The sequence below is a fragment of the Oncorhynchus keta genome, chromosome 16, assembly GCF_023373465.1.
Source record: "Oncorhynchus keta strain PuntledgeMale-10-30-2019 chromosome 16, Oket_V2, whole genome shotgun sequence".
Taxonomy (NCBI): domain Eukaryota; kingdom Metazoa; phylum Chordata; class Actinopteri; order Salmoniformes; family Salmonidae; genus Oncorhynchus; species Oncorhynchus keta.
Genome location: NC_068436.1, coordinates 15,910,669 through 15,923,852, shown reverse-complemented (window position 1 = coordinate 15,923,852; position 13,184 = coordinate 15,910,669). Strand labels below are relative to the sequence as shown.

Here is a 13,184-nt window from a genome sequence, read left to right as displayed (position 1 = left end):
TCTCCTTCCAGTTCTCTGCTGCCAATGACTGGAACGAACTGCAAAAATCTCTGAAGCTGGAGACTCTTACCTCCCTCACTAGCTTTAAGCACAAATCACTGCACCTGTATATAGCTCATCTGTAAATAGCCCATCCAATCTACCTCATCCCCACACTGTATTTATTTATTTATCTTGCTCCTTTGTACCCCAGTATCTCAACTTGCACATTCATCTTCTGCACATCCTACCATTCCAGTGTTTAATTACTATATTGTAATTAATTTGTCACCATAGCCTATTTTTTGCTTTACCTCTCTTATCCTACCTCATTTGCACATGCAGTATATAGATTTTTCTACTGTATTATTGATTGTATGTTTGTTTATTCCATGTGTAACTCTGTGTTGTTGTATGTGTCGAACTGCTTTGCATTATTTTGGCCAGGTCACAGTTGCAAATGAGAACTTGTTCTCAACTAGCCTACCTGGTTAAATAAAGGGTAAATATATATATATTTTTAAACACTGTCTGTGATTGGCTAACAACATTTAGATCTGTATAAAGCGAGGTAAGATAACATACCATCGCATGAGGTGTTGAGGCAACAAGGTGGCTATATCGGAATGTCGGCTCGCACGGGGAAAACTGTACATTTCTAACAGTCGGAACAGTCGCCAGCGCGCCGAAATATACTTTTAGGTACGACTCCAAAATGACTTTGGCTAACCACTTTGACTCCGCCTCCTAAAAGTGCCACGGTACACATAACTGCTGGTTTTAGGCAACACTAAAAAGGCAGGGTAGGCCAGGGCTCATGTTTGAAGTATTCATTGCAGCAGGTCAAAAGACTCTGGGCTGACATAAAATCAAAGCCCGGGTTTGGTGACGTCAGTGGTTTCGACATAATTCTGACTTTATGAATGTGGTTACTAGTGACGACCCTCGGAGGCTCGAACCCCTCGTTCTGTTCTGCTGATTGGCCAAAGAATGATAAACGAAATTAATGAAAGCCAATTATACTTTATCGATCAGATAGCTGAGCGTTCCTCAGATAAGGTAATTGGGGCCAATCAACGCAAACTGTTTACATTTTCATTATGGGGGTCCTATCAATTATGCAGTGCATACAATCTGGAAAATCAGTGATCATTGATAACTACTGCAAATTGGATTTAATGCCTTCTGATATTTGACTAAAAGTAGCTCACACACAGGCACATGCGCGCGCACACGTACACAGGTAGTGCCCTCTCCAGTCTTCCTAGGTGGACCACACTTTAGTCATTCATCAGTCAGTCATCATGTTCTGCTGGGGAGACGGTTCGAGTGGACAGTTTGGTCTAAACTTTGAGAACGTGTCTGTTCCGATAGCAGGGAATATATTCTCTGATAAAGTCACAGAAGTTGTTTGCGGGGAACAACACACTTTATTTCTCACCGTAGATGGCAGGATCCTATCATGTGGGCGCAACTCAAAGGGACAACTTGGAAGACAGAGGAACAGAGATTCAAAACTACCAGGTAATATATAATTGAATGATATCTGAATATTTGGGTGCAAGGTTCGCTATGTAGGCTATGTAAAGAATAGGTGCAATGATCGCTATGTAGGTTGTTTCAGATTAAAGTGCGGCTAAAATGATGCTTGCGTTATAATCATTGTATTCTTTATCATTATGCTAACATTTTCTTTTCAAATTATTGTTCATAATTACAGATTATATTAAAATGTGTAGTAGCCTATATTTAGCCTAGTGAACTTTTCCACAACTTTCAGAAATTGGTACACTATCCCTCAATAAAACTACAACATCGGCTCAGTTTCAGTTTCGTTTCTCCATCCAAATCAGAAGAACGAAGGTGAACTGTTGCTATGTAATTTACGTCATCCTCAAGATTATGAACTTTCATTTAGTCAATGGTGCCCTGAGGACATAAAATCTAAAACTACAAGGAACGATAACAAGTACATTACATTAGAACATGTATCATCACAGGCATCATGAACAAATTATTAAAGTCGATCAAAACAATTCCACACCTCGGTGAACTCATTTATCATCAGGGTGTTAAACTGCCCTAGTGGCACCAGTGAATCCAAATGTAATGGTATTTAACCCTTTCCAAGACATAGGACTTCCAAATAAAACTGTGTTCTACCGGTTTCAGCCCCAGTGGAGGGTCTGGGGGCAGTGGTCTCTGTGGCTTGTGGTCAGGACCACTCTGTTGCTGTGTGCGCATCAGGACAGGTCTACTCCTGGGGGCAGGGGGTGAGGGACAGCTGGGCATCACACCTACTACTGTCTCCAAAGTCCCCAGGCCAAGGCAAGGAAACCTCCACTTCAACTTGAAATAGGTCTTGATAGTGAAATATCATCTATGATTTACATTGTCAAGTAATGAGAGCCCTCTTGGATTCCACTGATCACTAACAAAGACAATATGTACTAGATGTCTCCTTTTTTTTCACAGACCAGTTCCAATACCTTCGCCCTTGCCGATAACAGTGATACAGGTTGCTTGTGGAAATTACCATTCTTTGGCCCTGACTAAAGGTATAACATACTGTACCTACTGATGTCTCTCACACAGACTACATTCCATCTAAACTATGACAACCACATGCATCAGTTAGACTACTCTTAGAAAAAAAGGTGCTGTCTTAAATCTAAAAGGGTTATTCAGCAGTCCCCATACGAGATCCCGTTGGAGAACCCTTTTGTGTTCCAGGTAGAACCATTTTGAGTTCCATGTCAGAACTTTGTCTCAAAGTTCTACATGGAACCCAAAAGTGTTCTACCTGGAGCCAAAAAGGCGTTTCCTATGAGGACAGCTGAAGAACAATTTTTTCTAAGAGTGAACATCAAAAGGACAGTGAGATGATATTTATTAGGAAAGAATGTAACTCTGGAATTGTTGTGATGTAATTGTAATGAAATAAGTCATTTCCTTGTCTTCTACAGGAGGACAGGTGTTCTCATGGGGTCTGAACAGCCATGGACAGCTGGGCCTGGGCAAGGGAGTCCCTCTGCAGCCCATACCTGCCCTTGTGCGCTCCTCATAGGGGTCCCAGTGACCCAGGTTGCAGCTGGAGGAACCCACACTCTGGCCCTCACCCTCCCAGGCCTGGTCTACTGCTGTGGGGCGAACAGGGCTGGGCAGCTGGGACTCAACCGTGTGGATGAGAACGGTACTACGACACTCTCTCTCTTCGTACGCTACTTGTATAAAAAGCTAATCAGGCATATCCACCAGCATTTTCTCATTTGAACTTGGATTCATTTGTTATAACCACTAAGTTGTTTTACAGATGTATTATAATGAGTGGGAATATTGCATGATGCTTGTTCCCCCTGCCAGGTCGGTTCAACATCTGTTCTGTGCCTGCTCTCAGAGTCTTGGGGGTTTCCTTCATCAGCTGTGGAGAGGCACATTCTGCTGTTCTCACCAAGGTATCACACTATTACTGTGGAGAGGGACACCGTTGTTCTCACCAAGGTATCATACTATTACTGTGGAGAGGGACACTGCTGTTCTCACCAAGGTATCATGCTATTACTGTGGAGAGGCACATTCTGCTGTTCTCACCAAGGTATCACACTATTACTGTGGAGAGGGACACTGTTGTTCTCACCAAGGTATCATACTATTACTGTGGAGAGGGACACTGCTGTTCTCACCAAGGTATCATACTATTACTGTGGAGAGGGACACTGCTGTTCTCACCAAGGTATCATACTATTACTGTGGAGAGGGACACTGCTGTTCTCACCAAGGTATCATACTATTACTGTGGAGAGGGACACTGCTGTTCTCACCAAGGTATCATACTATTACTGTGGAGAGGGACACTGCTGTTCTCACCAAGGTATCATGCTATTACTGTGGAGAGGCACATTCTGCTGTTCTCACCAAGGTATCATACTATTACTGTGGAGAGGGACACTGTTGTTCTCACCAAGGTATCATACTATTACTGTGGAGAGGGACACTGTTGTTCTCACCAAGGTATCATACTATTACTGTGGAGAGGGACACTGTTGTTCTCACCAAGGTATCATACTATTGCTGTGGAGAGGGACACTGCTGTTCTCACCAAGGTATCATACTATTTCTGTGGAGAGGCACATTCTGCTGTTCTCACCAAGGTATCATGCTATTACTGTGGAGAGGGACACTGTTGTTCTCACCAAGGTATCATACTATTACTGTGGAGAGGGACACTGTTGTTCTCACCAAGGTATCATACTATTACTGTGGAGAGGGACACTGCTGTTCTCACCAAGGTATCATACTATTACTGTATTTTTACTGAAGGCCCCAAGGGAGATGTTGGTGTGAAAGGAGACAAATCCGATAGCTGTTCATTAGTTCATGAAAAGTATTTTAATGTCCTAAACAGTGGGCCTACTGGGAGATAGTTCTGCACACAAAGTCGGCATCCTCTCGAAGATACAATTCATCACATATAAATAATGCCAGTTATATGAAATGACCTTGAACAGAGGTGAAAAACAAATGATCAAGTGTCTGGATACACAATGAACCATACAAGTTGTTATCTGAGTGCATGAATACAGTCTCATACTAAATGAGAAGTTACAGTTTATTACAGAATAGAAAGTCACAGGTTATACAGAATATGACCTGATTATGGATGTTATTACAGATCAAGCCTCAGGGCTACCAGAGTAAATGTCTACTCTTCAATACTATTATACTGTCTCTTTAAGAAGTGATTAGGGTCCTGACCTGACCAGACCAGGAACAACTCTGGGCCTTGACATGTCAACAACTGGTTCTGGTTCTTTGTGGTCTTTAGGCTGGACAGGTGTTCACCTTTGGAGAGGAAGCCGAGGCCAGCTTGGGCACAACGCATCAGCTAACGAACTCCTACCCAAACTGGTAGAGGGTATGGATGGACTGGCCTCACAGATAGCATGTGGCAGGTAATGACCAACAGCATAATGCTACTTATACACATATATACACATATAATAAACAGATAGGAAAACAATCTTACATTTACATTTACATTTAAGTCATTTAGCAGACGCTCTTATCTTGAACATTCTCAGTCTGACTGTGTTTTTGTCTTACTGTAACTCTGCCAGCCATCACACCCTGGTGCTGGGGTCCTCAGGTCAACTCTGGGCCTTTGGCAGTGGGGTCAAAGGTCAGCTAGGGACTGGCATTACGGAGGGCTGCTTGCGACCCACCTCAGTGCTGCTGAAAAGGGCTTCTGGTGGGGCAACAACAGTCATACACAACGGTACCAGATACAATGTGTATTCTATTCTATTCTCTTCTATTCTATTTTGTATTTGATTCTATTCAATGCTATTATGCAGTTACATACTGACTATGTAGTGTTTGTGTGACTGAGTAAGAACACATTACGAGATTTTATGTTCCTACAACCTCTTCTGTACATTTTTTTTTTTTTACCAGACATGAAGATATCAGTGGGATGGAATTCAAACTTCATTTACACCACTGAGGTCATGTTTCTGACCTTTTATACCTCAGTAAAAGGGAGACTGAAACGTTCTCAGTGTCTCAAGCAGCTAATTCATGTTTGAGATATTTGAATTTCTTATATTGTTTTATCTTCCTTTGTAGAGTTCTGAAAGAGAACAGCCAATCGGGAGGTTAGATAAAGCCAAGCTGCAAAAATGGCTGACGATGGAGCAAGGAAATGCAGAGGCGCAAAGGTTAATTTATTATTTACATTAAATATTAAAACATACAATCTACCGTAGACAAAGGTTCTTTGTTATTTTTTTTCTAGCTAACTAAAAATGACATAAACAAACATTTATTTTACAGTATATTTCTTATAGTATAATTGTACTGAAACATCAAATATGTCCACATTTGTTTCAACAGAGAAATATCCTTGATGTTCTCAACAAGTTCAAGTCTTGTGGCCAGTTTCACCAAAGCCAGGTAAGTCATTTTAAAATGGAAGGTTTGTATAGTTTGAATTGAAAACGGTAAGTGTACAGTTAGGACTATGTTGTGTTCTTGCTAATGCTATGCCCTCTGTTTCTTATGACCAGTGAGATTCCACAAGCAGCCGGAGCTTTGACAGTGGACCTAGAGGCTGCTAGCCAGGTTTTCGACCAGCTACTGAACATACCTTGGATTAGGAAATCAGTTAAGATCAACTTACTCTTTAAACCCATATGTTAAATGAATACAGTGCCTTGCGAAAGTAGGAGGAATGGGGAAAAATTCAGTTTCTCGATGTGCAAAACTGATAGAGACATACCCCAAGCGACTTACAGCTGTAATCGCAGCAAAAGTTGGTGCTACAAAGTATTAACTTAAGGGGGCTGAATCATTTTGCACGCCCAATTTTTCAGTTTTTGATTTGTTAAAAAAGTTTGAATTATCCAATAAATGTCATTCCACTTCACGATTGTGTCCCACTTGAGCTTGATTCTTCACAAAAAAATACAGTTTTATATCTTTATGTTTGAAGCCTGAAATGTGGCAAAAGGTCGCAAAGTTCAAGGGGGCCGAATACTTTCGCAAGGCACTGTATATATTTAGAACATAACTAAATGTTACACTCATAATTTCTCTGTTATTTTTCCAAATAGGTAAACATTGTGCCACTGGTGGAAAATCTTTGCATTTCAGCAGCTGTCATCAAGTCCCCAGAGATCTTTCTGATACTACCCACAATCTCTCTTCTCCACGAGGACCACAACGTCATCAACATGGTCATGACATTAGCAGTATTTATCAACAACCATCTGAATGAAACGGCTATGAAAACTTTAAGTAAATAACCCCTGACCTTTTCCAATCATCGGCTAATAATCACATTTGGCATCAGTTAAAAATGACTAGAATATTATTGTAATTGAACCATGGCTGACACTACATAACCAGTGTATACACTGAGAGATAATCCTTTTTTGGCAATATCATAAGGTCATATAATGCACTTCATTTTCTACTGTATTCTAGAAGACTGGTGGTCGTCACTGGAGCCTTCCATCATGACTAAGCACATTCTGATGTGGAAGAATGCCCTGTCATTCCTGCTGAGGAATGGTCTTCTGGTTACCCACAACCCTGGAGTCAAACTCTTGCTACAACTCCTCAAGCAGCTCCACAAAGTCAGTGTCCATGCACCTTTCTTGTCAATAATTTTTATGCATTTGATCATTTTCTATATTTCTGTCAAAAGTTGATCATCGTCCAACATAACTCATTAACCGTTCAGTCTTTATCGTAAATAATTCAGAATTATTGCAGACAAGACATTTGTGATGGAATGTAGAAATGTATCATTATGTTATGTCAAAGGCAAACAAAAGGGCTGGAAGAATCCAGAAAGTTCCAGCCAGTACCTTTTATGTGGAAGAGATCATTGGTAACGTCATTCCTATGGAGGACGTGAAGCTTTGGCGTTTTTGGTCAACAAGGGAGGTAATAAAATAACATAATAACTATATCTAAATTAGAAAAATTATGAATTGGCCCTCTACGTTTGTTCTTAAAAGATGAGGGGGAAAAGTCATATGGTGGCTCCCCACTGGGCATCAGCGTACACTTCAGAGCATATGAAAGAAATGAGACCCATAATAAATTGTTGAGATATTACTTGTGTTTTTGTGTGTCATTTCTAGGATATGGAGGAGATGCCTGTCATCTTTTGCCGTTTCCCATTTGTGTTGAATCTGATATGCAAGATGGCTGTTTTCAACATTCATGCACATTTTTCAAAGGTAAACTATTATTCCACTTAAAATTAATATGGCTTCATTATAAGATTAGATTGACCCATATTTATGTTTACCTTACATAGTGTTTCCCCAAGCTGGTATATAGTTCTATATACTTAAAAGTATGTTTATATATTGCAGGAGGTTCACAAACTCGCCCACCGGCTGACAGTGATGTGTCCTGGAACGTTCGAGACAACCCAGAATCTCCCCCTGCTCCAGTCTTCCAGTTGACCTTAAGGCGCCCGTCACTCATCGAAGACACCTTCAGACAACTGGGTGCTGCAGATCATGACTACTTCCAGAGAGAACTTGTGGTAAAATTATCTTTTGTCAGTTCAAAAGGGACAATAAAGTACCATTCAAATAATTATCCCTACGACCGAATGTTACAACTCAACTAATCTTGGCCAAATCAAACCAAATCTCAGCTACTCGATTTAACATTTTAATGTTAGACTGTCACTACCCACTGGACACACACTGGTTGAATCAACGTTGGTTCCAGTGAAACAAACGTGGAATAGACATTGAATTGATGTCTGTGCCCAGTGGTAGAGTCTAGAACTCAACCTAAATGTGGCCTATCTTACTGTATCCCTCAGGTGCGGTTTGTGGAGGACATGAAGCTGTCGCTCCTCAACAAAAGGGACTTTTTCCTCCATGTATTTGAAGAGCTGTTGGCACCAGAGTCTGAGATGTTCATGTACAACGACACCAAGACACTGGTCTGGTTCCCTGCCGTGGTAATAACTAGAATTAGGGAATTACGATGTCATTACTGTATAATAAATCACTGCACTCTCAAGCAAATTAAAATGGTTGAGTAAAACAATCTAAATACATTTAGTCAGTTAATAGCAACAGAAAGAGATTCAACCACTACAACAGTGCCACTATCTACACTGTATCAATCAATATAGAATTATTTACAAGTATAATCACCATCACTCCCTGCTCTCCTCCTGATGTACTAAGGTTTTATAGTTGTACACATTCACAGCTAAAAGCTGAATTGCAGTAAACAGACAACATAATATAACAAAGATGATACAAGTTATTTGAAGAAGAATGGTGCCTGTTCATGTTTATTCTTGATCTCTGCCTTGGCTCATGTGCCACCTACCCTTACTACCAGCCCAGAGTGGAGGAGAAGAGCTACTTCCTGTTTGGTGTCTTGTGTGGCATGGCCCTGTACAACCACAACATTGTACACCTGCCCTTCCCTCTGGCCCTGTTCAAGAAGATGGTGGGGGTCAAGCCCTCACTGGAGGACCTGAGAGAGTTTGACCCTGTTGTGGGAGGGTACGTTTGTATTTTAGAATGTACATTTTAGCATTGAATTAGTATCCCTTAGAAACGGATGAAAATGTTTCAACATTAATTTATTTTCGCTGTAATTGAAGGAGTTTGCGGTACCTCTTGGAGGACTACACTGATGATGATGTTGAAAAAAACCTGGACATGACCTTCACCGTATGTATAATATTGAAACTGATTGTTGAGCAATGAAATATCCCTAGATACAGTATGTGAATAGTGGTAAAACTGTTTATTTTCATCAGGTGATCTGGGATGACCAGAAGGTGGAGCTGGATCCCAAAGAAACAGGAAAACCAGTCACAAGTTTTAACAAGTAAGGCTACACCAAGATCTGAATTTCAGCACTCTGTTGCAGGAGAACTTTCCTGGACATTTTAAAAGTGTAGTAAATATTTTATGTTTAAAAAGGCTTCAGACGTGATTTTCCCGTACGACAAATGTATCAACTCCTACAAAAATGTTGGTTAATTATAATAGGAACAGGAAATATAATATTTCCTGTTGCTGCAGGATTATTTTCCTGCTGTAGCAACCTGGCTCACATTATGGTCTATTGTCTGTAATGCATAATACAAGGTTGACATTTTAGAAGTTACAACAAGCAGGCTTTCTGGTTGTTCTTTTTTCTGTTTAAAAAAATATTAAAATACAATTAATTATTTTGACAGGAAGAAGTTTGTTGATGCCTACGTCAACCTTGCCTTCAACCAATCAGCGGAGAAGGTGTTTGAAGAGTTCAGGAGAGGCTTCTTCAAGGTGTGTGACAGGGACGTGGTGGAGTTGTTCCAGCCTGAGGAGCTCAGGGGAGTCATGGTGGGGAAAGAGGACTACGACTGGGACACGCTCAAACAGGTATACAACCATCATTCATTACTCAGTGTGGGGCTGGGTGCTGACTTGAGAAATTAGGGCATAAATCAATCAATGTTGATGCATTTATATCAATGGGGGATTTGCTTTGATGTCAAGTTATGGGTGCGTATCTCAAGTTAGGACTGGGACTAGGAGATAATGTGCTATACATGGTGCTTTGTGACATACTGTGTGACTTTGAGTGGTGAATCGTTTAAATGGTGTGCAAGTTTAATATGGTTTAATTATTGCTGCCATTTGTTTGGTTTGTATATCCAGAACACTGTGTATGATGGAGAGTATCATGCCAGACATCCCAACATCATCACATTCTGGGAGGCTTTTGAGGAACTGACAGATGACCAAAAGAAAGCTTTCCTCTGTAAGTATGGCACTAAATTGCTCTCGGTTGAGTAAAACTGGAGGAACTATACAGTCTTTCATAATGCTGGTTCAGGGTTTTATCTGCATATTTGAACTTCCTGTTCTACAAGAGCATTTACACATCATTTTTGTCTGAACACATTTGAGTAATTAGCAGACACTTACCCAGAGTAACTTACTGGAGCAATTAGGGTTAAGTGCCTTGCTCAAAAGCACAACAACATATTTTCACCTTCTTTGCTCAAGGTTTTGAACCAGGGACCTTTTGGTTGCTGGCCCAATGCTCTTAATCACTAGGCTACCTACCACACAACGACATCCACTATATTTCTTCCCATTCTGTCTACCTTTCACTCTCTCTCCCCTCCTTCTCAGTGTTCCTGACGGGCTGTGATCGCGCTCCCATCCTGGGCATGGACAAGATCCAGATGAAGGTGGCAGTCCTGCAGAACTCTACTGAACTACATTTCCCAGAATCCCTTACCTGCCACTTCCTACTGCTGCTGCCCATCTACCCCTCCAAGGAGATGCTGCTGGCCAGGCTCAAAGAGGCAGTGGCCCACAACAGAGGCTTCTGGAAGGAGTAATGAACATTATATATAGGCCACTGCTGTGTTCATCATTTCATTCAATGTGTTTCTTACATGTCAATATATCTCCAGATTTTCCACTATTTTTAAACTTTTAAATGTTGCCCTTTTCCTTGGGTTTTTCTATTGGAAATGTGAATATTGCAAATCCAGGATATGTAGCCTGCCCTATTATTGAAAAAACATTCCTTGACTTAATGTCTACTAATTCTGAGTGTGATATATAAAAATAACATTCTTATTCAGTAATATACATTCAAGAGCCTACTTATTTATCTATGCTTTCTTTATTTATATAGTGTGGCATTTGATGTAATCCTGCAGTAGTGTGGCATTTGATGTAATTCTGTAATAGTGTGGCATTTGATGTAATCCTGCAGTAGTGTGGCATTTGATGTAATTCTGCAGTAGTGTGGCATTTGATGTAATCCTGCAGTAGTGTGGCATTTGATGTAATTCTGTAATATTGGCATTTGATAATTCTGTAATAGTGTGGCATTTGATGTAATTCTGTAATAGTGTGGCATTTGATGTAATCCTGCAATAGTGTGGCATTTGATGTAATTCTGTTAGTTGGCATTTGATGTAATCCTGTAGTGGCATTTGATGTAATCCTGCAATAGTGTGGCATTTGATGTAATCCTGCAGTAGTGTGGCATTTGATGTAATTCTGTAATAGTGTGGCATTTGATGTAATCCTGCAGTAGTGTGGCATTTGATGTAATTCTGTAATAGTGTGGCATTTGATGTAATTCTGTAATAGTGTGGCATTTGATGTAATCCTGCAATAGTGTGGCATTTGATGTAATTCTGTAATAGTGTGGCATTTGATGTAATCCTGCAATAGTGTGGCATTTGATGTAATCCTGCAGTAGTGTGGCATTTGATGTAATTCTGTAATAGTGTGGCATTTGATGTAATTCTGTAATAGTGTGGCATTTGATGTAATCCTGCAATAGTGTGGCATTTGATGTAATTCTGTAATAGTGTGGCATTTGATGTAATCCTGCAATAGTGTGGCATTTGATGTAATCCTGCAGTAGTGTGGCATTTGATGTAATTCTGTAATAGTGTGGCATTTGATGTAATCCTGCAGTAGTGTGGCATTTGATGTAATTCTGTAATAGTGTGGCATTTGATGTAATTCTGTAATAGTGTGGCATTTGATGTAATCCTGCAGTAGTGTGGCATTTGATGTAATTCTGTAATAGTGTGGCATTTGATGTAATTCTGTAATAGTGTGGCATTTGATGTAATTCTGTAATAGTGTGGCATTTGATGTAATCCTGCAATAGTGTGGCATTTGATGTAATTCTGTAATAGTGTGGCATTTGATGTAATTCTGTAATAGTGTGGCATTTGATGTAATCCTGCAATAGTGTGGCATTTGATGTAATCCTGCAATAGTGTGGCATTTGATGTAATCCTGCAATAGTGTGGCATTTGATGTAATCCTGCAATAGTGTGGCATTTGATGTAATCCTGCAGTAGTGTGGCATTTGATGTAATCCTGCAGTAGTGTGGCATTTGAACATCCTTTTTTTCTGGACAAGTCTGCATCATATTTTGACATACAAGTCTGTATCTTGTGTTTTATTGACGGAATAATTCTGTATGTATCTAATAAATAGAGATGATTAGTTCACCTCAAAGTGTTTTCTTTTATCAATGGGAACTGCTGTCAGCACTTCGATGCAGAGCAGTGGTGTGGTTTCTCCTACAACGTGCATAACCTTCCCAGCGAGCACATAACATTCTGAGAACCATATGTTTCTTAGAGCTTGGTGAGAGTGTGGTTGTCCCGAGGTTATTTTGCATACAACCTTCCCATAACGTTTCCTCAGGGTTCTATTTAAATGAATGTTCTCAAATTGTTCAGAGAACAATGTTCTTCCATGGGAAGAACAGGACTTCAGCACAACGTTTTCTGCAGGTTTTCTCATGTTCTATTTAAAGTAATGTTCTCAGAACATTAAAAAAACTGCCATGAAAACATGACATTCTTTCAACATCCTTTGAATGTTATTTAAAAACATATTCCTTTCCGAGCATCAACAAAATTCTCTATCCTCTATCTTAAGTGTGTTTGGGTGTGTTGGCTGCAACCACTTAATGGCCACACCTGATCTTAATGAGTGCTTATTTCCTTTGAAGGGGTCTGTTTGAATAGACTAAAATGAACAGCTTTCTATGAGTTAAAAAAACATGGCATGCTAGCTCCATGGGTTTGCATGATTAATGCCTAAGCAAATGAATTGTGCTTGGAGTTCAAAACAGTTAACCTAAACTAGCAGTGTTAATGTCTCAGGAC

The 13,184-nt window shown here is 40.2% G+C and overlaps 2 protein-coding genes and 1 long non-coding RNA gene across 4 annotated transcripts; all 3 read left to right on the top strand.

Annotated features, from left to right (window-relative positions):
• The first annotated feature begins 1,088 nt into the window (after positions 1-1,088).
• Positions 1,089-4,797, top strand: LOC127907974 (uncharacterized). Of its 2 annotated transcripts, XM_052464810.1 has the most exons (9): positions 1,089-1,503; positions 2,152-2,307; positions 2,455-2,537; positions 2,946-3,172; positions 3,343-3,434; positions 3,481-3,526; positions 3,621-3,850; positions 3,899-4,222; positions 4,269-4,797. In XM_052464810.1, the coding sequence occupies exons 4-9, from the start codon at positions 2,962-2,964 to the stop codon at positions 4,401-4,403; spliced, it is 1,038 nt and encodes a 345-aa protein (XP_052320770.1). In that variant the 5' UTR covers positions 1,089-1,503; positions 2,152-2,307; positions 2,455-2,537; positions 2,946-2,961; the 3' UTR covers positions 4,404-4,797. The 2 variants fall into 2 exon arrangements, with proteins under 2 accessions (XP_052320770.1, XP_052320771.1); XM_052464811.1 differs by lacking the exon at positions 3,481-3,526 and having other exon boundaries at positions 1,092-1,503.
• A 2,508-nt stretch (positions 4,798-7,305) lies between these two features.
• LOC118377467 (probable E3 ubiquitin-protein ligase HERC6) lies at positions 7,306-11,330 on the top strand. Its single transcript, XM_035764381.2, has 10 exons — positions 7,306-7,428; positions 7,629-7,727; positions 7,866-8,041; positions 8,330-8,470; positions 8,863-9,029; positions 9,131-9,200; positions 9,290-9,360; positions 9,716-9,899; positions 10,179-10,281; positions 10,659-11,330. The coding sequence occupies exons 2-10, from the start codon at positions 7,685-7,687 to the stop codon at positions 10,868-10,870; spliced, it is 1,167 nt and encodes a 388-aa protein (XP_035620274.2). The 5' UTR covers positions 7,306-7,428; positions 7,629-7,684; the 3' UTR covers positions 10,871-11,330.
• Positions 11,331-11,350: 20 nt separating this feature from the next.
• On the top strand, positions 11,351-12,518 carry LOC127907975 (uncharacterized). The gene is made up of 2 exons (XR_008065785.1): positions 11,351-11,445; positions 11,522-12,518. It is a non-coding gene; the product is annotated as an uncharacterized LOC127907975 (long non-coding RNA).
• The last annotated feature ends 666 nt before the right edge of the window (positions 12,519-13,184 follow it).

Excerpts from the sequence above, each read along its gene's own strand:
- LOC127907974 (XM_052464810.1), top strand. The coding sequence starts at position 2,962 with ATGGGGTCTGAACAGCCATGGACAGCTGGGCCTGGGCAAGGGAGTCCC. Across the intron at positions 3,435-3,480 it reads ATTCTGCTGTTCTCACCAAG|GTATCATACTATTACTGTGG; the intron begins GTATCACACTAT and ends GTTCTCACCAAG. Across the intron at positions 3,527-3,620 it reads ACACTGCTGTTCTCACCAAG|GTATCATACTATTACTGTGG; the intron begins GTATCATGCTAT and ends GTTCTCACCAAG.
- LOC118377467 (XM_035764381.2), top strand. The coding sequence starts at position 7,685 with ATGCAAGATGGCTGTTTTCAACATTCATGCACATTTTTCAAAG. Across the intron at positions 8,042-8,329 it reads ACTTCCAGAGAGAACTTGTG|GTGCGGTTTGTGGAGGACAT; the intron begins GTAAAATTATCT and ends TGTATCCCTCAG. Across the intron at positions 10,282-10,658 it reads CCAAAAGAAAGCTTTCCTCT|TGTTCCTGACGGGCTGTGAT; the intron begins GTAAGTATGGCA and ends CCTCCTTCTCAG.